The sequence below is a fragment of the Peromyscus leucopus genome, chromosome 9 (genome assembly GCF_004664715.2).
Source record: "Peromyscus leucopus breed LL Stock chromosome 9, UCI_PerLeu_2.1, whole genome shotgun sequence".
Taxonomy (NCBI): Eukaryota; Metazoa; Chordata; class Mammalia; order Rodentia; family Cricetidae; genus Peromyscus; species Peromyscus leucopus.
Window position 1 is genome coordinate 50,709,226 of NC_051070.1, and position 24,994 is coordinate 50,734,219.

Genomic DNA, 24,994 nt, shown 5'->3' on the forward strand with positions numbered 1-24,994 from the left:
GGAGTGTGCCACTGTGCTCAGCAGTGTGTTGTGCTAATTGTTGTAGTGACACCATTCTTTGACCTAAGAGAATTTGTAGTTCAGAGTTGCAGGCCTGTGCGGATAAGTAGGAAAATGCCAAATTATTTGGAAATCATATAAAATATTCATTTTTTAGAGTATTAAAACAGCATCATTTGTAGCCAAATTCTGGTTCTACATGATATTTTTAAGCTAGACACAATAAAATACAGTAGCAGCAATATTCATTTGTGACTCTGAATTAACGTTCAAAACAATGTGGGAAGCCAACAGTAGTTTTAGACTGCTTTGAGTTCTCTGGTTCCCCTCTTGCCTGTTTGGTTCCTTGGCTAATGCCAGTGTATTAGTTACTGTTCTGGTTTGTGTGACAGCATACCCAACAAAGGCGATTTAAGGAAGAAATGGTCCATTTTGGCTGACACTTGAGGGTTTATTGTATCATGGTAGGGAAGTTATAGCAAAAGTATGAAACATCTGGTCACATTGTTTCCCCAGGGAGAGATGCTAGTGCACCTGTGTAAGGTGTGCACTGAGAGGATGGTGCCACCCACATTCAGGGTGGGTCCGCCATCCTCGGTTAATCCTTCCTGGAAACTGCTAGGCACAAAACTAGAGGGGAGTGCCCATGTGATTCTAAATCTTACCAAGTTGATGATCAGATCATAGATTACCATCACAAGTTGACAACCAAATATGTAATACTTTATAGCATAACATTCCACTTCTGGTTCCTAAAGTCTAATGTTCATCTCATAAAGCAACTTGCGTTTAGTCCATTGTTAAAAGTCTCCAAATTCTTTAATAATCCCAGTACAGTTCACAAGTTCAGAGTCTTTTCTAACACTGGAGCAGTCTCTTAGCTGTGAGCTCCTAAGATAAACAGTTACATACTTCCAGTATACAATGGCGTAGAGCAAACATTTCTGTTTTCAAAGGAAGAAAGGGAGGCATCACTAGCACAGATTAAATCAGTGGTTCTCGACCTTCCCAATGCTGCGACCCTTTAATACAGTCCCTTGGGTTGTAGTAACCCCAACCATCAAGTTATTTTTGTTGCTACTTCATAACTAATTTTACTACTGTTATGAATTGTAATGTAAATATCTCTGTTTTCTGATGGTCTTAGGCAACTTCTGTGAAAGAGTCGTTTGACCCCCAAAGGGGTAGTGACCCATAGATTGAGAACTGCTGGATTAGACGAAAACTGAAACCTAGTAGAGCAGAAACTGAACCCTCTAAGTTCATGGTAGGCACCTGAAGTCCATGATAGAATCACCTTGGGGTTGATTCTAAGGGCTTCGTAACCCTAACCCGATTCCCCTCTCTCTGGTACCTGCAGCATGTGCAGCCAGCTCGCTCCATGCCTTGTAACTTTCCTTGGCAAGCATCCTATGGTCCTGGCATATCCAAAGTCCTGATCTTAATTGAACTTGGGCTTCATTTTCCTTTCTTCATACAGTGGCCTCCTTACAGAAAATGTAGCTCTGGTACACATTGTCCAGTCTAGTGGCTTTCTGAAACCTTGTCTAAAGCCTCCAGGACCCTTTGCATCTTTTGTGCCTGCAAAACCAGCACTTTGTGGACATTGTTGCCATTTCTGTTGTTAGCCGGAGCTGTTACCTGCTCCCTTTGGACCACAACTGCAGCAACCTCTGTTTGCTGACCTTGGGAATACCTAGGGTGCTGTTTGTGAGCAGGGGACCCCATTCAGTGCCGTTCTCAGTCTGAGTTCACTCATTTAAAATCAGTTTGTATTTTCACAGGCCCTTCAGTGGGTCGGGGTCCCTGCAGTGGTGCTGGTCTCTAACAGTTACAGATGTTTGTGTGCAGCTTAAACTTGACCACGCCCATTGCTTCTCCAAACTTCAGTTTTCATCTTTTTGCCCTTTCTTGTTGCAGGCCTGGGTAAGAGCAGAGAGCAGCCTGAATGCTATTCTGCCTTGAAACTTCCCTGCCAAATAAGTCAGTCCATTACTTTTTAATTCAGCCTCACTTAAGTTCCCAGGATATGGGAACAATGAAGGCAGATTCTTTGCCAGACTATCACACAAATGTCCTCTGGACAATTACACATTGAATGGACACAGCCTGTTATGACAGGAACATGAAGCAGCTAGTCTAATTGAATCAGAAACTAGTATTTGTACATCCTCTGGAAAGATTGTCCAGTAGAATTATAATGCAACCGATGTAAAAAAATTTAATTGCCACCTTAAAAATTCAAACAGGCAAAATTAATTATAGTATTTTTGCACAGTATGTCCTGAATACTTTGTCAATGTGAAATAAACATAAAAGCTGCTAATGATGTATTACACTGTTAGTTTATATATATATATATATATATATATATATATATATATATATATATATATACTAGCTGCTTTTGAAATCTAGTATATATTTTACCTCTAGCACACCTATATAAAAGCACATTTTAAGTGCTTGATAACTGCACCTAGCTAGTGGGTCTTGTCACTAGACCACACAACCATAAGAGAAATTAAATATGGAAACGAGGAAAGTTTTAAATTAGATTAAATACCACAAAGGGAAAAGGCAACAGTGGGGATATGAAAATAATTCTAGCAAGGTAAAAGGAGAAAACAAGGTGAGAACGTGTTTACAACATAATATAGTAAGATATAATATTCTTAATATGTAAAGCATTTATACAAATTTCTAGGAACACTTGAAAGCCCGGAAAGTAAATGGTAAGGTGATATAACCAGGCATTTTATAAAAGAGTTAGTATAAAACACAGGCATGATAATCAAAGAAGTGAAGTTTTCACTGAGGACATGTTATTCAGTGGTAGATTGCTTGTCCATCATGTGCAAAAGCCTTTGTTTCATTCTGGCACTGAAAACATGCAAATTAAATCTGTCAAGGCATCAGAGTTTATAAAACTATAATCTTTGGGAATCTCAGAACGCAGTGAAAGGATGTTCTTATAGACTGCTAGAGAAAGTCCTTTAAAGGTAATAAAGTAGCAGGCAGTAGAATTTGTTTTCTAGGTCTCTGTCATAAGGAAATCAAGCTAACCAGAGGGGAAGAGACCACATACATGAGGTGCTCACTTCTCTACTGTCTACAGTAATGGGAAAATTGTGGACTACAAACTTCCTCGTCTAAGGGAAGGCTAAGTAATTGGTGACATAGTGAGGCAGTCACTTGTTTGGATAGTTGAGTAGTAAAACATGAAGCTCTTTTAGAATCTTACACTGTCTCAGGTAGAATTTAGGAGATAAATCAGTCTTTGCTATCAGTCAGATAGCAAGACTAAGAATTTTATCATAATCCTGATTGTATTTTGGACCGTAGACTTCATTTTTCCAGTTTTATGTTTTATCAAGATTCAAATGTCATAAAAGTAGTATATATTTTACTTATAAATTGTGGAATTAAATTTACACTTTCACATATAACTTAAGATTTCACCCTGATTCAAGTATGCACTGCACATGATCTACTCACCAGTTTATCAACTCCTAAGTACTGTGCTGTGCTAAGTATTATACACCCCAATGTGTAATCCACAAACTGTGAGGTCTGACTCCATCTTTGTGACTGAGTAAATTTGCCATTAGATTATTTTTGGTTTCTTTCTTTCTGGCCTTATTGTGACCCCTTGAAAGATAAAACAAACATGTATCATCTGTAATTTTCTAAGGTTAAATAGCTCACATCTGTTCGCTTACTAGCTCCATAGTTTTATATACTGATTTGCTCCTTTATAGTTTTAGTTAATTCTTTTTCCATTGTTTCAAGGTTATCCTGGTCCAGGTTAACCCAGGGGAAGCATTTACAATAAGAAGAGAAGATGGACAGTTTCAGTGCATCACAGGTAAGAAGAGGAATTTGCTACATTTTATAACAAAAAAGCAAGTCCACAGTTTGTTTTTCTGGTAGGTACCAGTGCATATGCTTGTGGTTTTTCCCTTTGTCACCTTCACAAACTGAGTCCTTAGTCATGTAACAATTGCAGTAGAATTCTAATTACACCCTCCCTCTTTCTCATTTCCTGATTGGTCTGAATATAAAATTCTTTTGTGTTCATTTTTTTTTAAATCAAAAAGTGTAAGTGAATCTAGCCAGGTCCTTCAGTCTTTAAAAGTTCAGTTCTGCTTTCTGATCTTATTTTTACTCCCCTTTAGGGTTGATTCCCTCAGCTGTTTTTTTTTTTTTTTTTTTTTTTTTTTTTCCCCTCTTTTAATCTTAGAGACAGGGTTTCCTTGGATAGTCCTAGCTGTTCTTGACTTATACTGTAGACCAGGCTGGCCTTAAATTCACAGAGATCCGCCTGTCTCTGCCTCCTGAGTGCTGAGATGAAAGGCGTGTGCCATCACTACCCAGAAACACAATATTACCACCCCCACCCCCCACCCACCTGCACCCAGGCTTTTATGTCTGCTTGTTAACTACATCTCAAACCTGTCTTGTCCTGGCAGCAGGAGTTCCCATATCTAGAAGTTACCACCTGTCCCCACACTCAAGGCTGCTCACACTGGCTGCTGTAAACTCAGCTCAGATGTTCTGCCAGATGTGCTGTAATCTTTCTTTACTGGACATCACCTTAGCACTTGTGGACTGGATGTTTCTCAGCTGCTGGGAGCCATCCCATGAACTGTAGTGGGTTTGGTAAGAGGCCTTGTCTTCTCCCTGCTAGCCTTTCTTCTTACCCTTGGTGACATATGACAAATAGACATCACCAAATACTCTCTGAGGAACAAAACCACCTCCAGTTGATCAGAATTGTGTTTATATATGAAAATGAGGGCAATAGAAAAGGTACTGTTTACGGTGGCCCTTCTAGTATCATAAAAAGGGGAGATTTGTACAAAAAGGGTTGGGATAGGTGCCATATGAAGACTCAGGTCTTTGACTTGTTTAAATTCAGTAGCCGAAGCTGGCCACCAAAGCCAGAGACAAGCAGAGAGTCGTGGGACAGATGTCCCCTTTATCCAATAGATACATTAGCTGTTTCTTAGTAGCTTGCTACAAGGTTCTACAGGTTACCTAAGCTCAGTAAGTACATTTCTTATCAGTGTATCTCTTGTCACCATTAATATTAGGACTTAACTGTTCTTAGTTTAGGGTTTCTGTTGATGGGAAGAGACACCATGACCATGGTAACTCTTTGACTTGGGCTGGTTTACCGTTCAGGAGTTTAGTCTTTATCGTCTTGGCAGGAGACATGGCTGCACGCAGTCAGACATGGTGCTGGAGAGGGAGCTGAGAGTTCTACATCCAGAGCAGCAGGCAGCAGGAAGAGAGTGAGACACTGGGTGTGGCTTAAGCATCTGAGACCTCAAAGCCCACCTCCAGTAACACACTTGTTCCAACAAGGCCTCATCTACTCCAAGGCTTATAAGTGCCACTCCCTATGGGCCTGTGGGGGCCATTTTCATTCAAACCACCACATTAACTAGTAAGCATATGTTATACTTTAAACTGGACCTGGTACCTCAAAGGTACTCAGTAAGTGGAGGTAGTGAGTGCTGCAGTGTTAACTGTTAACTGTTGAGAAACTGACTTACCAAGTACCACCTGTGTGCAACATCTTTTTCAGTTGTATTTGAAATTATGTATGCTTATGTTTAATTTCAAAATGCTTATTCCATCTTTTCAACTAAGACCTGAATACTTTGGATATGTATTTTTTACATTTCTTTGTATCCCTTTTGGTCCTTGGACTTCTAATAGTCATGGCTTTAATTTAAAGAATCCATGGAGGTGAGTCACCACATTCTTGCATCCAAATGTAATACCTTTGAGGGTGAAGGACTTGTTCATGCACTGATTGATATCAACCATGGAGGCCACAGGCAAACCAGGATTCTCAGTGCCCCTCTCCTTTCACTGTCCTTAGCCTGGCTCTGCTGTTGAATCTTTGAAAACTCTCTCTAGAAAAATAACGAACCCAGCAGTCACAAATAACACTTGAAAGCTTACATGGGTTAGAAATTTTCTAAGTCAGTTTAAACAATTGAAGCAGTTGTTGAGGTGGTACACAATTAAGAAGTTATGCTCTTAGAAGGATCTAGGCAAGAGAATGTATAAACAGAGAGGGGGTGGGGTTGCCTTCTTTACTAACTTTTCTTCAATAGAATTTTATGTTTTCACTATGACCCACATTGAATATAGATTTCTGATCACACATCTTAGCTTACTTGTATGCCTTTCAAATTATTGTCTGTAAATATTATTTATCAAGGAAGCATTTTAATGAACATGGCATTTATTTCCCCAGTACATTATCAGATGAAGATCGATTATTTTATTATATTTTAAAACACAAGGACTGCTAATCCTAGTTATAGCCAGACCCTGAATGATAAACAGGTTATATTTTGAGTTAGTTTGTGACTGCAACCTGTAAGTTGTCTCTTCTTAACTCATTTCAGTTGATTTTAATATCTCGCAGTGACACCGTCCTGCAGGTCCAGAAGAGCTTTGTACAGTCTGCCTCAGTGATCACCAGACCCTAATGGGAGCTAACTCCCACATGAGCATTCTGTACAAGGACACATTTCTGTGCTTCCCTGGAAAACAGTCCTTTCTCTATATCATAGGTAATAAAAATGGAAACTTTGTTTTAAAATTACTGGGTAGATTTTTTTTTAATGAGGGGAAAAGAATAAAGAGAACCAGACAGTAAAAGCTCTCTCCTTTTTGTATGTTTTCATCTATCCAGAATTAGCAGGCTTGCTGGCTAGTTTTATGTCAACTTGACACAAGCCAAAGTTGTCTGAAAGGAGGGAACTTCAATTGAGGAAACGGCTCCATAAGATCCAGCTGTAGGGCATTTTCCTACTCAGTGATTGATATGGAAGGGACGAGCCTGTTGTGCGTGGAGCCACCCCTGAGCTGGTGGTCCTGGGTTCTATATACAATGCAGGCTGAGCAAGCCAGTAAGCCACACCTTCCTTGCCTCTGAATCAGCTCCTGCCTCCAGGTTCCTGCCCTTCTTGAGTTCTTGTTCTGACTTCCTTCAGTGATGAGCAGTGACTGGGAAGCATAAGCCAAATAAACCCATTTCTCTTCAACTTGCTTCTGGTCACGGTGTTTCACCGCAGCAATAGAAACGGCAACTAAGACATCAGGTATATAGGTAAAAGGGATAGTAGAGATCGAAGACTGGTTTGCGGAGATGACCACAGGAAGAAAAGCTTATTGGGTACTCGATCTCATCTCCTCCCTTCTAACCATCAGAAGGGTCTGTCATTTGGCAAGACCCTTCCTGGACTGGCCTGTAGATAGGAGAAAGAACAGCAACAAGAGAGAAGCAGGCACCAAGAGAAAGTCTCAGGGAGGAGAATCAGGGCGGTGAAGCTTAGAGGAAAAACAGATTCCTTGTGGCCTTTACTGTTCTCACAATAGCAAATCTCTAGGAGCACGTAAGGAATGAGGTAGATCTAGCATAAATGAGTAAGTGTTTGAATTACTTCCGTAGGAAGTTTACTACCTAACAAGAATTCATAGAAAGAACTGTAGAGATCTAAATTATCACCAGCTTTGATTTAAAGGTTCATAATCTGTGAGATATTTATGGAGAGAGCTTAATGCAGTACCATTTCTACCATATCACACTTCTGTGGAGGGAAAAATAACTAATCATGTTTTCCTTGTGAGTTTATTAAATCTCCTCAAGTATACTGTGCTAGTTCCTGGGAATTTGGGGGAAAATCAAGACATAGTTACTGTCTTTTAAGACCATAATGTAATAAAGCTAGGGATGTAGCTTAGTGGTAGAGCATTTGCCCAACAAGGCCCTGAGTTGGATCCTAGCACTGAAAACAAACCAAACCAAACCAGTTTATTAGTTAAGGAAAGAAAAAGTGAACAGTTCTATCAGTATAGATATCGAGCCCATTTAGTGCATGTGGTGTTACAAGAACATACGACAGGAGTCATGTAACAGAACAGAGAACATTCTTCCCAGACACATGAGCTGTCTTTAAGGAGACTAGCAGTTGGCAAGATAGACAAAGAACCTTTGAGGTATTTTAGACACAGAGGCAACAGTATTCAAAAACAGAAGGAAGGAGTGACTTGAATTATTTGAGTAACCACGGAGACTAAATTGCTAAAATGTTATTGTAAAGGGGAGTACAACTGGAGATGGAGCTGAAATGGCTCGTACATCATGCTGGGAACTTGAACTTCATTGCGAGGAGGTGGCCAAACCCTCGAGGGGAGTTAATGTTGGAAAGCTGGAGACAATCTGCTTGTCCTGACTCAGCTGCCAGTGCTGAGATTACAAGTGCATGTACAGGTAGCTCATGCTGAGCTTTCTGAGCACTCTCCTGGCTTTCCTGATGCTGCTGTCCCTTTGATCTTCGGGCAAAGGCAGTCCCTGATGACTGCTCTCCAGTTTATCCTTCTGTTTATTAGTTGGTTTTACTTATACTCCCCGATTGGACCTGTGCTGCATTGGCTTAGATCACTGGTTCCCAACCTTCCTAATGCTGTGACCCTTTAATACAGTTCCATGTATTATACTCACTCCCAACCATAAAATTATTTTCGTTGCTACTTCATAGGCAAACCTCTATCTCCAAAAATATTTATATTACAATTCATAACAGTAACAAAATTACAGTTATGAAGTAGCAACGAAAATAATTTTATGGGTGAGGGTCATCACAACATTAGGATTCATAACAGTAGCAAAATTACAGTAATGATAAATACCAATATGCAGTTGTATCTTTGGTGTGATGATTTAGAATCTTTTGAGCATAATCAGGAATGGTGTGAGTTAGAACATATAGTATTTCTAAGTTTAGGGTTTTAAAAATATTTGTTTATTTGTGTGTGTGTGTGTGTGTGTGTGTGTTGTGTGTGTGGGTAACTATGAGTGTGCCACAACACACATGTGGAAGTCAGAAGACAGTTTGAAGAAGTGTTCTCTCCTTCCACCATGTGGGTTCTGTCAACCAAAGTCGTGTTGTCAAGTGTTGTAAGTACCTTTGCTTGCTGAACTGTCTCAGCAGCCCTCAATTTTAGTTCTCAGGTGTCCTCTATACTGATTGCTACAGCAGATGTGCCTGCTTGCCTTCCCAGCAGTAATGTGTGAGGGTTCTTCTGCACAACCCTCAGCACTTCTTGTTCCTTGTTTTCTTGGTCATAACTGTTCACTTGTGGTAAGATGGAGTCTTAAAGAAATTTTGATTAGCATTCTCCTGATGAAAATACTCAGTAACTAGTTGTATTTCTTCCTTTGAGAGCCCTCTCTTCAGTTCATTAGCCAATTTATTGATTGCATTTTATGTTGGTCTTTTGTTGTTGTTGTTGTTGTTGTTGGTGGTGGTGGTGGTGGTGGTGTGTGTGTGTGTGTGTGTGTATTGTTCCTTTTTAGAGATCTTTATTCACCATACTTGGAAAAAAATTTTTGCCATTCTTTTTAGCTTCATGCAGTCCCATTGTCAATTCCTGTGATTTGCTATTGAAGTCTGTCTTATAGTCAGGGTCACTATTGCTGTGATGCAACACCATGACCAAAAACAACTTGGGGGGGGCGATTTATGTGACTTTCAATTTCATGTCATAATCCATCATTGAAAAAAAATCAAGACAGGAAGCAGGGCAGGAACCTGGAGCAGGAGCTGATGTAGAGGCCATGGAGGGGTGCTGCTTACTGGCTTGCTCTCCCTGGCTTGCTGAGCCTGCTTTCTCATAGAACCCTGGACCACCAGCCCAGGGATGGCACCCTCCACCATGGGCTGGCCCTCTCCCATCAAGCACTACTTAAGAAAATGCTCTACAGGCTTACCTACAGCAGGATCCTATGGAGGCTTTCCCCCTGTTTTCATTTGAGGCTCCTGTCTCTCAGTGACTCTAGCTTGTGTCAAGTGGACATAAAACTAGGCAACCCAGAGTCCTTTTTAGAACTTCTTTATCTATAACTGACTATGTTTTAAACTGCTTTGCATGCTTTCTTCTCGCAGTTTCATTAATGTTTTTATTTTTTTATGTGTATGTGTCTGTTTGCCTGTATGCCATGTGCTTGTGGACACCAAAAGATGATATTGGATCCCCTGGAGCTGGAAGTACAGGTTGTTGTGAGCCATTCAATGTGAGTGCTGGGAACTGAACCTGGATCCTCTGGAAGAGCAAAAGTTCTCTTCACTGCTACTCCATCTACACACCCCTTTGATCCATCATGAACTAATTTTTATATAAGTTGAAAGATGGGTCTAGTTTCATTCTTGTACATGAGGAAATTCAATTTTTATTAAAAAAGTTGTCTTCTACAATTTTCATTTTTGAAAACTTTTCTTCAGAAGTAGGTAGCTGTAGCTGAATGGGTTTATATCTGGGTCCTCTATTCTAGTCTCTTGGTCTACATGTCTGTTTTAGCTATTCTTGTTCTCATGGCTCTATGGTAAGATTTAGGATTGGGTGCTGTTGTATCTTTAACATTGCTCTCTCTGCTAAGGATTGTTTTGGAAATTTGGTTCCTTTTGTGTTTCCATGTGAATTCCCTAGTTCTCTGAAAAATGTCATTGGAATTTTTTTTTTTTTTTTGGTTTTTCGAGACAGGGTTTCTCTGTGTAGCTTTGTGCCTTTTCTGGATCACTTGTGCCATGCTGAACTCAAAAGATCGCCTGCTCTGCTCCAAGTGCTGGATTAAAGTGTCGCTGCTGCCGCTGCCCCCCCCCGCCCCCCCCCCCCCCCCCCCACCCCCCACTGCCATTGAATTTTTAAAACTTTTATTTATTATGTGTATATAGTATGGGAATCAAAGGACAATTTTGTAGAGTCAGTTCTAGGGCATTACAGGAGTTTAACTCAGGTCACCACCAGGCCCAAGCTTGTACAGCAACACCTTTGCCCACTGACCTACCTCATTGGCCCAGAATGTCATTGAAATTTTGATGGGGAATGCATTGAGGCTATACATTGCTTTGGTCATGTAGCCATTTTCACAGTGTTAATTCTTACTACACATTAGCCCCTATAGGCTCATGACCATCATATGATGCAAAATATATTGGGTCCAACTTCAAAAGCTGTCATATTCTTTTGACAGTTCAGACACTGTTCAAAAGTCCAAAGTGCAGGATCTCCTCTAAGAGTCAAGGTAATCTGTTAACTGTGACACAGCCCCCTCCCATAAAATTTGAAAAAAAAAAACCAAACTAATAAGCAAACAAAATGTCAGTTATATACGTCTGACATACAGTGGCACAGGATATACATTCCTGTTCCCAAAGGGAGGAATAGGGGCATACTGAGGACATACATAATAGGGACACTAAACCCTGTAGTTTGATATCCAATATCTAGGGCTTCAGTTTCAGAGAGTTTAGGTGGCTCTGCCCCTCCAGCTCTCTCGGACTGTTTCCACTCCCTGTGTTCAGCCCTCTTTGGGAGACTTCTCATGGCTCTGCTACCTTTAACATTCTGGAGTATCAGCCGGGCGGTGGTGGCGCACGCCTTTAATCCCAGCACTTGGGAGACAGAGCCAGGCAGATCTCTGTGAGTTCGAGGCCAGCTTGGGCTACCAAGTGAGATCCAGGAAAGGCGCAAAGCTACACAGAGAAACCCTGTCTCGAAAAACCAAAAAAAAAAAAAAAAAAAAACATTCTGGAGTATCCATCACAACCCAGACTTTATTTACATAACTTAAACCAGTGGCCTCTGAAGGCCTCCTTGCGGGGACTCCTTGGGGAGACTCAGACCCAGTCACATGTTGTCGCACCTCTGCAACTCTCTGGAGGAAGAACCCATGATACCCCCAATCTTACATCTTTCTTGTCTTTAAAACTCAGCCCCTTTGGAGCTTTTATAAGCTGAAAGTGATTTAAATCTCCATTAGGCATTTGCTTTCTGAGAGCAGACAAGTTGTTTGGTTCTTTCCTTCCACATTGGTGGTTCAGCTGTGTGGGGTGTTGCCCTCAGGATGCCATTCCTATTCTAGTTCAGAGGCTGCTCTGTCCTGGCACCAGTCACTTTAGGATGACTACTTCTTCTAGCTCATACTTTGTCTGTAATCTTAAACTTCTAGTGCTCTTTTCCTCTCCAGACTGTACATTTTAAATTTATTTTTGTCCCCCCTTTTTTTTTTTTTTTTGCTTTTTTAAATTTTGCACAAGAATAACCAGTAATAACCATGCTGCAGGCTCAATGTTATACTGTCTGGGAACTTCTTCTGTCAGTTTAGTCTATTGCTTTTTGTAGCTAGAGTTTTCCTGCCTTGCCCACAGTCAAGACAAATCTCTGTCACCCACCAGTCCCACAGCTGCTCAGACCCAACCAAGTAAACACAGAGACTTATATTGCTTACAGACTGTATGGCCGTGACAGGCTTCGCTAACTGTTCTTACAGCTTAAATTAATCCATTTCCATAAATCTATACCTTGCCACATGGCTTGTGGCTTACCGGCATCTTCACATGCTGCTTGTCATGGTGGCAGCTGGCAGTGACTCCTTCTGCCTTCCTGTTCTTTCTTTTCTCCTCTCTGTTAGTCCCACCTATACTTCCTGCCTAGCCACTGTCCAATCAGTGTTTTATTTATTGACCAATCAGAGCAACAGATTTGACATACAGACCATCCCACAGCAGCTTTTTAATTCACACTCACACAAATTCTTAGGACATGGATAGCGTACAGCTAGATTTTTGCTTTAGCTAAAGCATCTCACAAACAGCCTTTTGTGCAGGTCTTGTTCCCCTCTGGAACATCATGAGTTGGGCCTTAAGCTGTGCCCATAGTTCTCAGTGCTTTTCCATCCCAGAATTTTAAATACTTCTGCAGAGTAGCCCAGAGACATAAAAGCCACATTGTCAGATTTATTAGACAGCAACCCCACTTCTTGGTACCGTTTCTGTGTTAGGTACTTTGTTGTCTCTGGGATAGAACATCCTGACAAAAGTATGGTAGGGAGCAACAGGCTTATTCGGCTTCCAGTTCCAGAGGATGAGTCCATCATGGTGGAGAAGACATAACAGCAGTCAGGGAGGGCATGGTGGCAGAACAGGGAGCTAGCTTATCACATTTTACATGCTCACAGGAAGCATAGAATCTTTCAAGATATCTGAATTAGCTGGTGATAAAATGTGTAAATACAGGAGCCTGTGGAGGACATTCCTCATTCAAACCACAACGGAGCATCTTTCTTTTAGTGTCTTCTTCTATTTCTGTCTTCAGTATTTAAAATTCATTCTTGTAGATAACATTCACCCCTTGATAAGGCTTATTCTTCAAGTGTTTTATATTATTGAATCTGTTTTCTCCTTATTTTCTGCTGTGTCATAATTGGCATATGCATGAGATACTCTTTATTTTCTGCTGTGTCATTGTTAGCACATACCTTAGATGCTGGGTTTTGGATGTTGATTGTTACCTCACTACTTTCCTGAAAGTGTTTATCAGATCTGAGAATTTTCTCATTGCATTTTTAGGGTCTTTTGAGTAGAGGATCATGTTTGCAAATAGAGGTGCTTTGGTTACTTTCTTTCCTCTTTGTATACCTTCTATTCACCCTAGATGTTGAACAGTATAATAAGGGGAGGGGCACTCTGTCCTTTAGAGCAAATTCTTTTAGCCTTCTCCCATTTGATATAATGTTGACTGCCCTACTTAGTTTTTGTTTTGTTTTTTGTCAACTTCACACAAGCTAGAGTTATCTAGGAGTGTGATTGGGAAGCTGCTTCCACCAGATTGCATGTAAGTGAGTCTGCAGGGTATTTCCTTGTTTAATGATTGATGTGGGAGGAGGGCCTAGCCCAATGTCGACCATGGTCCTTGGTATATGGTCCTGGGTGGTATAAGCAGACTGAGCAAGCCATAGGAGAGCAAGCCAGAAAGCATCACTTTTCCATGGTCTCTGCTTCAGTTCCTGCCTCTAGGTTCCTGCCTTGAGTTCTGTACTGACTTCATGATGGACTGTAAGCTGAAATACAAAATAAACCATTTCCTTTCCAGGTTGCTTTTGGTCATGGTATTTATTACAGCAGACTAGAACAGGGTTCATTGTAGCTAGCCTTTACTATATTGAACTGTATTCCTTCCCATGATTTCTCTTTTAGGATGTTGTCAAAGACCTTTTCCTTCATCAGCTATGATGTTAATATAACTTGGTCTGTTAGTTGCACTAACATTTTTATTTGATTCTTGGAATTTTTAATTACCTCCTTAACTTTCTCAGTGGGCCATATCTCTTTGGGTATGCTATAGAACTACTAAAGTCAAGATCTAGACCAGGTATATTATTCCTAGTTATGTTAATCCTGGATTAACCAGATTTAATTTAATTATTCTATCATTATATAAATATACAGAAGCATATGTAGAATACACACACATACACACACACACACACACACACACACACACACACACACACACACACACGGGTGCCCCAATTTCATTTCATTCAAAATTTATGTTTTTCATTCTTTCTTTCACTATTTAATAAAAGACAAAGATAAGTAAGTAAGAGCTCTTTAGTTTCTTAAGTGTTTTTAATGGATCTTTATGCATATTTCTGGGAAAGTAAAATAAAGTTACCAGGTTATTGTCATTACACAGTTTTTTGTCATGTGTGTTACCCAGAAGTATTTTCTGGTGCCCTCTCTCTGAGTATTTTAAATTAATAGCTTTGGCAAAAATAAAGGACATATTTTTGAAATTTTTAAATATCAGAAATCTGAAAAGATAATTCATGGCATTAAATAAATGTCAATTTTTTTAAAAAAATCATGTTGAAGAGAGAAATTAAAAAATAACAGGATAAATTTTAACCAATGATTAAGTTCTACCATTTGATATTTTAAGTTAAGTGAACTATAAAGGAATATGTTACTTAAGACTCTTTTTGAAGCTAACTTGTCTGTCTGTTAATCAAAAAGGGATTTAAGATTTCCTGTTCTTCCTAACAGTTCAAGGCTGTCTGGCCAAACAGAGTAACAGACAGCACTGTTGGGAGGGATGGGGTGGTAGTAGCTATAATGTGAGGTTCAGAATGTAGGTTTAATAAGGAACACATCACACAGGCTGTTAGCCAAATGCAGGAAGTCAGAGTCCCAGCAGAGTGAGGAGGGAGTTCACACAGGAAGGCTGTCTCCTACAGTCAGAGTCTACAGAGGTGAGGAGGGTACCCTTAAGAAAGAGGTAGAATAGTTTGTGGTGTTTGAACCTGAGAAGTTTGGTTACTTTCCAGAAATTGATGGTAAGACCCTGAGACACCATATACTTAAGTCATAGAACATGGAGAAATGAAGCTGATACTTACCTGGAAGCTTCATTCGACTGGCTGACTTTCGTAGTGCCAGAAAGTGTGATGCATGGGGGAGGGGAGCGGAGGGGTGTTAATCAGTACTCTTACCCAGATGTGAGCCCTGTAAACAAGATATAACTATTGATGCAGTTCTAGCATGACTGTTACCAGAGTAACCAGCTTCTTCCTAATTGGACTCAAGAACCACTTGACAAGATGGACTGCATACCTAAGAGTATTAACTGGGCCACGAATCAATGGCTAAGTAGTTTATAGGCCCTATGGGAGAATCTGCTATTATTCTGCTAAGTGGACATATTATTAAATTTCTTCATAAATACATATCCTTAAACCAGTACCCATGTATTAGTGCAACTCTCAAGAAACACTGGGAGAGCAGAAATACAATAAGAGCTAGAGAGAGTAGAATACTGCTGTGAAATTGTTGTCCGGACGTGACAGGGCCATTGCACACATGCACTCGCAGCAGCTATGACTGTATGCACAAGATTAGCACAAGATCAAGTCAGCCAGCATCTGAGCGTGGGTCGGGAAAGGGCTGCTGGAGTCACACCTGGAGCTGAGGGGCTGTTGTCAGTCGATGGCTGCAGGGAGAGGGAGATTAGGAATTATTTTCCTCTACAGGCAACCCCTGTCAGGCTGCTCATGTTTTGATGGGCAGCCCTACTTCCACATATGTATTGGCAGCACCCAGTGAACTCACTGTATTTGAGAAATAGTACATGAAGTTGAGAAGGAAAAGTGATGGGAGGGGGACTAGGAGGAGTTGGGGGGAAGGGAGTGGGGCCCAGATTTGACTACAATTTCTTGTATTCTGTTGTGAAATTCTTAAACAGTGTTTGGGGGAGGGGCGAGCCCTGAGCATGACGAAAGCACCATTAACACTATGGAGGGTGACAAAGCAGAGCTCCAAGGGTGGGGAGACTATTTATGTAGAAGAGTAGCCTAACATAGACTGAAGACAATCCATGTGCAAGAACTGTCCCGAGGTCGATAATGAGAACCTAGTGTGATGACTTTAAAGGCACACAGTGAGGTAGGAAGTCCTCCTCTTAAGGCCATAATTGTACTCTTGACCCTTCTCTACTAAACCCAGTACATGTTTGCTTTTGTGCAGACACCACTTCTGCAGCCAGAGTCGGGCTACTGCTCACCAGCGCCTACTAGATTATTGACGTGTGTAGGAGGGAAGCTCTGCATCACACAGAGGTGACTCACATACACAGAGGAGCTGGAGAGACAGTGGCAGCACAGCACTTGACAGTGTCTACTCTAGTGCAAGAGAGGAAGACTTAACTTTATAAATAGAAATTGCTTATTTTAGCAGGCTTAGAATGAAATGAGTCATCTTGTTGAATCTCATTTTCAAAAGAAAAATGAATGAAGTCTTAGAGTACAAAATAGAAGTGTAAATTCAAGACAGATGATCTATGCAGGTTAAATAATGTCATGTTAACATATTTGAAAAAAAGTATTAACAAATTGGGATTTTCCCAAGAAACTTAAGCCAGGAGAACATAGGAACATGAGATAATTTTTATTTGACTACAGAGACTCATGAAACATAGAAAAGAGAACTGACTTTGAATGAACTGTTTTCTGTACCTTGTGAGAGACGAGCCAGTGTAAGGAGGTAGATTTTTGACTCAGGGAAGACTGTCCAGCCATTCCAGCTGAATATAAATGGAGTCGTTTATTACAGTTACACCGGATCCTGTTTTTTGTGTTTGTGTTCTGCTTGGATGATACTATTAAAGCAGTTCTTACAAGAAAAGCAAGTTTGGCCAGGGGGTGGTGGCGCACGCCTTTAATCCCAGCACTTGGGAGGCAGAGGCAGGCGGATCTCTGTGAGTTTGAGGCCATCCTGGTCTACAAAGCGAGATCCAGGACAGGCGCAAAACTACACAGAGAAACCCTGTCTCAAAAAAACCATAAAAAAAAAAAAAGAAGAAAAGGAAGAAAGAAAAAAAGAAGAAAAGGAAAGAAAGAAAGAAAAGCAACTTTGACTAGATAGATTCTTGTGTTTATCATAACTAAAGATTCTTTGATTCCAGAATAAACTCTTTAATTAGACTGAGACCTCTTTAGTTAATTACGGGAATACGTACTCTGAATGAGAACCTTAAATTCAACAATATACTGTGGGAAGGCATATTTTGAGAGCCCCTGAGCTGGCAAATGGTTATCGCTCATAGAACACCCATAAGCAGACTGTGAGTTAATAACTTACTAACACTGACTGTCCATTAATAAGCACGCAAGAGAGAAATGTCCATCAAGATGTCTGAATCTTACAGGGACACAAACAGTGATGCTGGCTTTATCGGCATGTGAAATCCTGCTTACCTCAAGAGTCCAAGAAATGCTATCTTTCATTTTGCTTAAAAATAGAAATTATCACCTGGGCATGGTGGTGTACACCTTTAATCCTAGCACTCAGGAGGCAGTAGAGGCAGGCAAGTGAATTCCAGCTTGTCTGCAAATCAAGTTCCAAGACAGCCAGGGCTGTCTTGAAAAAAAAAAAAAAAAAAAAAGATATTATCCCTTCGTCTGATTATCTGATTAAGAAAAAAAAATAGTATTCTGTTGATAGATTAAATTAACTTTGAAAACATTTCTTAAGATTTATTATTTATTTATTCATTCGTTTGTTTGTTTGTTTATTTGTTGTGTGTGTGTACGTACATACGTGGGTACAGGTGCCTGTGAGGCCAGAAGAGTGTAATACCCCCTGGAGCTGGAGCTGACAATTTTTGTGAGTCAGCAGATACGGGTACTGGGAACTGAATTTGGATCCTTTGGAGGAGCAGCAGTGCCCTTGACTGCTGAGCCATCTCTGCAGTCCTTGCTAACCACCTTTAAGTATACTCCTGTACTTGTTTGCTTTGCTAATCATTGCATCTCAAAAATGCACTTGTTATACTTGGGAGTATTTTAGAGCCTTGGCATCTTCGTAGAGTACAGTTCATTGTTTTTTCATTTGTTGTATGGTCTGTAGATATTACTGATGGCATTTAAATTGTATCTTCTTACAGATCATCTTCCATGTATAGAAAAGTGTTGAGGTCAACGCAGGTTTGTTGAGCGGTATCACCTTTGAGTCCTCCAACTCTCCTTGCTCAGGGAAGCCGTGATCACCCAGACCGTGGTGCTTTGCTTTTGCAACAGTGTCTTGCTGTGTAACCCAGACTGGCTTTCCCACCATCCTCTGCCTTGGCTTCCTGACCAGGGTCCTGAGTCTTACCCAGCAGTTCAGTGGCAATAAACCATTCCCAATGACTTGACTAGCTATTACTGAACAGCACTCTGACTGGTGTGCCTTCCTGTTCTCCAATGGGGGGTTACTCGGTCACCTCAAGAAATTAACATAGCTGTTGTTCGCATATAGCCATTGTCGGCAACCTTTCTGTGCCTATTTTTCCTCTCTTCTTTGCTGTTTTTCTGTTCATGCCCTCCTTATTCCAGTAGCAGATCTTGAGTCTTCTTCCATGACAGTGGGTTTTGAAGAGAAGAGATTTGTCTGAACCAAGTGCTATTTTTCCCCCTGCTGTATGTTCTGGGTAATAAGCATGTAGCCATCCTTTCTCCCAGTTAGCTGACTCTTTTATGTTTGGCCATCTCCTTTGCAGAACATATTTACAAGTCTCCCAGACTGAGCAAACTGACCTCTGAGATCTGAAATTCAGTGTTGGGTTATGTGCTTGGAAGGGCTCTCTTCCTTTAATCTCTTCCTCAGAGTGAGTCCTTTCATCTGCAGATCTTGGGGCTCCTACTCATGTTCTAGACTGAATCCCCATACTTATCTCTTTAAAACCTGCTTGAAGCTTTCTCCTCCCAGCATAGCTCAGTGAGGGAGGGAAAGGACTGGAGAGCTGCTGTGCAAGTAGGACCTACGGTGGGTTACTCTGATTTCCTTGGATCATCCCTGTGTCATCTCATGGTTAGGAATATTATGGTTTTGCTATTTAAAATACCCCTGACATTTGTCACCAGTCAACTGTCCATTGTATATTGTAGTCATAACTTTTTGTGCAGTTACTATAGGTAGAAGCATAAACTATAACTTTCCCTAAATTCACAACAGTAAAACTCCAACAACAGATTTTGTGAAAGGTTTCATGGTGTGTTAAAGGCACAGGTCTGAGAGCAAGTTGGCCTATGCTTGAAAATAAGCAAGTGAGAAGCCTAAGAAAGAAAACAAATTTGATCCCCAAATAAAGAACTGTAGTTGAAGCTTTCAGAAGGTGAGGAGTGGTCAGTTCTGTGTCTGTCTGTCTCTGTAGCACTGTTTGTACAAAGGGGCTGATCACCTGGGAGCTTCGCATCTACCTGAACATTTTGGGTCTCCTGTGGGGTTTTTTGCTTGTTTTGTTTTGAGGCAAGATCATACTCTGTATCCCAGGCTGGCCTAGACCTCACTGTATAGCACAGGTTAGCCTCAATACTCCCAGCAGTTCTCTTGCTTCTGCCTCCCAGGTGCCAAGGTTACATTCATGAGCCACCATGCCTGGCTTATGTTCAGTTTCTTTTGAGTGAGTGTTTGGAATTGATGCCTTAAAGCTTTTCACAAGTTTAAAATGTTGGAATTCTATTGGCTTAGAAAATTAATCAATTCTGACCATAATTTTACTTTATGTAAAATGATGAGCCAGTTGATTAGATTGAATAGTTCCTACTAAGTCTTAACACTTTATGTATTCATAATTGTGCTACTTGATCATATCTTAAATTTATTTTAATAACATAGGCATCAATATTCTAAATCAGAGGTGGGCCCAGGATTGCCTGTAGCCCAAGTTGAATTTGATAAATAGCCAGGGATGACCTTAAACTCCTTATCCTTCTGCTTCCACATCCAAATGCTAGAATTACAGGCATGTTCAATATACCCAGCTTTGTGGAGGTTTTATTGTCTTGCTGCCTGCTTGTCTGCCTGTCTGCCTGCCTGCCTGTCTGTCTGAATCTCTTTCTCTCTCTCTGATGGGATCTTACAACGTAACCCAAGCTGGCCTAGAATTTTTAGCAGTCCTTCTGCTTCAGGCTCCAAAGTGCTGGGATTAGATGTTAGTTACTACCTCCAGCTTTAAATTTTTTATAAGACCACCAACTGGTCCAGTGACTTCATTACTACAAATCTGACCCTTACTAAAAGGTTTTAAGTTCTACGCAAATAAGTAACATGGGTTAAAGCAATATGTAGTAGATTTTCATTCCTACATGAATAGGCATTAATAACTTTATTAGCCAAAGTAAACTCTGGAGTTTCATTCTTTATGCATTGCTCAGAAAATCTTAACTATCCTGGGAAATGCCTTAAAATAAAGGTAGCTGTTTCTTAGCCATTGGAGGTCACCTAATTATATTAAAACATTTACCTGTTATATTTCTCTTATTGAGGAAAACATCAGTACTATTAGAGTGGCTCAGGATACTAGTTTAAAACATAGTCTTGTATATGAAATGAATTAAGCAGATTATCCACTCAAATGTATCCCCACTTTTTTCTACTGAGCGACTGTAACTCACCTGGAGTATATTCTGAACTAGTCCTCATTCTCCCCAAAAGCTATTTGAATGTTACATTTCAAAAGAAACTATTTTGTGTATAACTGAGTTAAGATAACATTGCAACATTTATATTTAAAAGCAAAATATAGGCAAGCTGAATTGGCTATATTCATCAGTTATTCTTAATGAGTAATGTTAATAGCTTATATATTTTTCTCTATTTTCTCCTACCACACTGGCAAACCTCGGTCATTTTGATATATATTAACATTCAGGTTCAAAGGTATATAGCAGTTAAGTTAAATAAGCCAGACACAAAAGGACAAATACCAAATGATTCAACTTATTTGAGTTATTAAGAGTAGTCATATTCATAGAGACATCATGTGCAATGCTGGTTGCCAGGGCCTAGAGAAGTGAGAATAATGCATTGTTATTTAGTGAGCACATAGTTTTAGTTCTAACGATTGGTAGAGATGGTAGCTACATACCAGTGTAAATGCATTTAATACTAAATAACTGCGTATATTAAAATACAAATTTTATATATGTATATGTGCAACAACTATAAAGTTAATTTAATTTCTTTAAAAAAACTTTTAAAGTAGCAGAGAGCTGAAGTAATGTTATAGAATTCAAAGATGGCCCAAGGTCATTGTTCCCTTTTGTATAAACCCTATAATCTTCAAAACTGAACTTGATGAATTTCACTTCTCTGATTGAGTTATGCTCTGTGTACAGTTGACTTTTAAGAGATCAGGATGACTCTTACCTAATCATTTGAGCTTTTTAAGAGGACAAACCTCTTCTTGGAGAAGGACATCAGAAGCACAACAGGGCTTGCAACCAGACCAAGAGTTTATCTGCTGGCCTTGAAGATGGAATTGTGGACCAGAAAAGGACTCGGAGTGAGTCTGAGGAGCTTACTGTGGCCCTCAGATGATAACCAGAAGGAAGTGGCTCCCTCATGCGTATACTTCTAAGACTGGGTGTCTCCATGCCATGTGAATTTGGAGGAGCCCGTCGATTTCCAGATGAGAATACACCTATCTAACACCTTCCTTTTCACCTTGTGGGGCCTTGGCCAGAGAAACCAGTCACACTAGGTCAGATTCTGAATTTCACAACTGTGAGCTAATTAATGTCTTAAAAAAAAAAAAAAAACTGTTCGTGGTCATTGTGACATAACAATAGAAAACCAAGACAAGTAGTATGGACTTTTTTTTCTCTCTCACAAAGATTGGCCCAGAGATAGGCAGTACTCAGAGTCTTTCTGCTCTGGGTCATTAAGGTGACCCTGGTTACACTGCCACCTTAGAAGATTGCCCTAGTCTGCATGGTCCAAGACGGCACTCTACCTTGTCCACATCCCACACAGAATGGAAAAGGACAAGAGAAGAGGAAGACATGTAAGATCCTCATCCTCTTTCATTGGCTGTAGTTAACATAACCAAGTCATGTTGGGGTTCAGTGAGGAATCAGTGACTAGAGGTTTTAATTCACAGCAGTTGGTTTCAGCTCTTCAGAAAGAAGAGGATACTTTAGTTTTGAAACTAAATACAGTCTTGAATGATTTTAAGAAATACTTCAATAGAAAACATATCATTCAAGTCAACTGTTGCTGAACTGTGAGAAGAGACTGGTCTGAGTTTCTTTCCCTGTTGTGATAAAATGCTCTGACAACAGCAACTTGAAGCAGAGTTTATTTTAGCCCAGCATCCAGGGAAACCAAGCAGTGGGGTTTGATCATGTCCACAATCAGGAAACAGGAATGAGCACCTCATCCACATTGGTGCTCGGCTCTTCTCCTCCATTTGTACAGTCTATGATGGGGTAGGTATACTTATAAAACACCTCTCTCTTTAACTGCCAGCCATAAAGCCTTCTTTTCCAACTGAAAACATTCAGAAAATAACCTTTAAATTCAGCCATGGTAAAAAGAACATACTCTAAATAATTTAGTCTTCCAAGGGCCATAAATACTGATTGCATTGTATTGTTGTTGTAGGTTACATGAAAGACTGAATTGAATAAATAAGACTAGAAATATGACCCAGAGGTACCTTTTTAAAAATCTATTTAATTTAAATAACTTATTGCTAAGTATGTGTAGTCACTTTCCAAAACTGTGGTGAACACCAGCATAGAATTCATCTCTATGCCCCCATGGAGTTTATGGTCTTCTAATAAAAAGAAAATTAAGGAATTACATGAAATAGTGCTATGGTTGAGAAAACAGGAAGGGAGCTGTGCATGCTATACCAGGAGCATTTCAAGCAGGCCAGGGGCTCTAGGACATGATGTACTTCCTAGAGGAAAATCACAGCCCGAGTCCTGTCCTCTACCCTTTCCATCTAAAAAATAGAAGGCTGCAAACTTTTGTTGGAGTCTTGGTTTAATTGAGGTTAGAATGATTTTAAATTACATGGTTATAAGCAGAATTCTCTTTATGAGCTCTTAGAAAACATTGCTTTTGATAACCATAGATGCACAGAAAATAATTTTTGGCATCTTTGCTTCTAAAATTGCAGGTTTTCTCTTATTTTCTACATAATTTGATAATTTTGGCAAATTTAATTGTATAAATCACAAGCTATCTAATGTAACTTCTTAAATAGACTGTTAAAGTGTTTAAACTTTTTTTCTTTGAAATTAAGAGACCCTATACTTATTCAGAAAAATGGTTGACCATATGGTATTTTGAGTGCAGACAAAACTAATAACTAGTGCATCTAAAGATAAAGAGAAACATAGCAGCAAGCTTATAAGTTCATGATGGTAGTCTGTCCATTTTCTGTAATTCAAAGTGGCAAAGAAAAGTGTCCGTTTGCTATTTTATAGAACCAGCTTAAAGAATTCTGGCAATGAGAAAGGCAGATAGAACCCTAAAGCCACAGACATTAGTTATTAAGGATTTTTCTCAACCTGGAAAAGTTTGAGGGTGAGCCTGGCTGTATTGATGAAAGGAGAATTTTAAATTTTTAAAAAATCATCATCATCATCATCATCATAGTTTCTCTACTTATTCAGGCCATTCTTTAAAGGAATGCTAAGAGAATAATATTTGTTATAGACTTATTTTTATGTTTTTGTGTGTTTTTATCTTTATGAAAGAATATCTAAAGAGATCATCTTTCTTACTAAAACTAAAAACCACATTTTAAATGTCAAGAAGAGAATCTCCTGCTGAGAAAAACACTGTATAGTAAATACAGAGATTTCCTTTAGCTTTACATATAATGGTAACTTCTACCAAAGTTTTTGACTCCCAAAAGTACTACTTGGCATTCAAGAAGAAAGATAAACCTTTCTGTTTGTTCACAAAAATGTATCTGGGTGTACTGGATAGTTTTGTGTCAACTTGACACAAGCTAAAGTCATTTGAGAAGAGAGAACCTCAATTGAGAAAATGCCTCCATAAGAACAGGCTGTAGACAAGCCCATAGGACATTTTCTTAGAAAATGGGGGAGGTCCCAGTCCATTGTGGGTGGTGCCATCCCTGGGCTGCTGGCCCTGGGTTCTATAAGAAAGCAGGCTGAGCAAGCCTTGGGGAGCAAGCCAGTAAGCAGCCCCCTCCATGGCCTCTGCATCAATCAGCTCCTGCTCCAGGTTCCTGCCTTGTTTGAGTTTCTGCCCTGACTTCCTTTGATGATGAACAGTGTTCTGGAAGTATAAGTCAGATAAATCCTTTCCTCCCCAAGTTGCTTTTGGTCACAGTGTTTCATCACAGCAATAGTAACCCTAACTAAAGAGTCAAAAGTACTAAGACACTGGGTTAAGACTAGGGTATGCAGAGAATATCCATATAGAAGTAGAAAAGAACTACCATGAATTGTGTGCTTGCTGGTGTGGAGGCCAGAGGTCTACACTGGTATCTTCCTTAGCTGTTCTCCACACTTTATGAGACAGGCTGTGTATCTCATGGAACCTAGAACTCACTGATTGGGCTATGCTGGCTGGCTCATGAGCTCCAGGGATCCTCCTGTCTCTGCCTCACAGCACTGGAAGCATAGATGCTCTGTGTATTTTTTTTTTTTTACATGAGTGCTGGACCCTGAACCCAAGGCCACAGCAAGCATCCACTGAGCCATCACCAAAGCCCCTGGAATGACCCTGAATTTATACAATCTGATTCTTATCTCCTGTATCACTTAAAGAGACTGTTCCAGGAAGCAGAAACAATCACTCCTGATTTCTTTCTTTGTACAGCA

The 24,994-nt window shown here is 40.0% G+C and overlaps 1 protein-coding gene across 4 annotated transcripts in view; it reads left to right on the forward strand.

The window, feature by feature from the left end:
* Nucleotides 1-24,994, forward strand: part of Fndc3a (fibronectin type III domain containing 3A) — a 150,384-nt gene that overhangs the window by 47,536 nt on the left and 77,854 nt on the right. For 3 of the 4 annotated variants that reach the window (XM_037208395.1, XM_028877631.2, XM_028877630.2), the window contains exon 3: nt 3,793-3,868. In XM_037208395.1, coding sequence (XP_037064290.1) covers nt 3,793-3,868 — 76 coding nt within the window. Of the gene's footprint in view, nt 1-3,792; nt 3,869-22,012; nt 22,192-24,994 lie in introns of those variants that run through there. The other variant, XM_037208396.1, reaches the window with a different exon arrangement.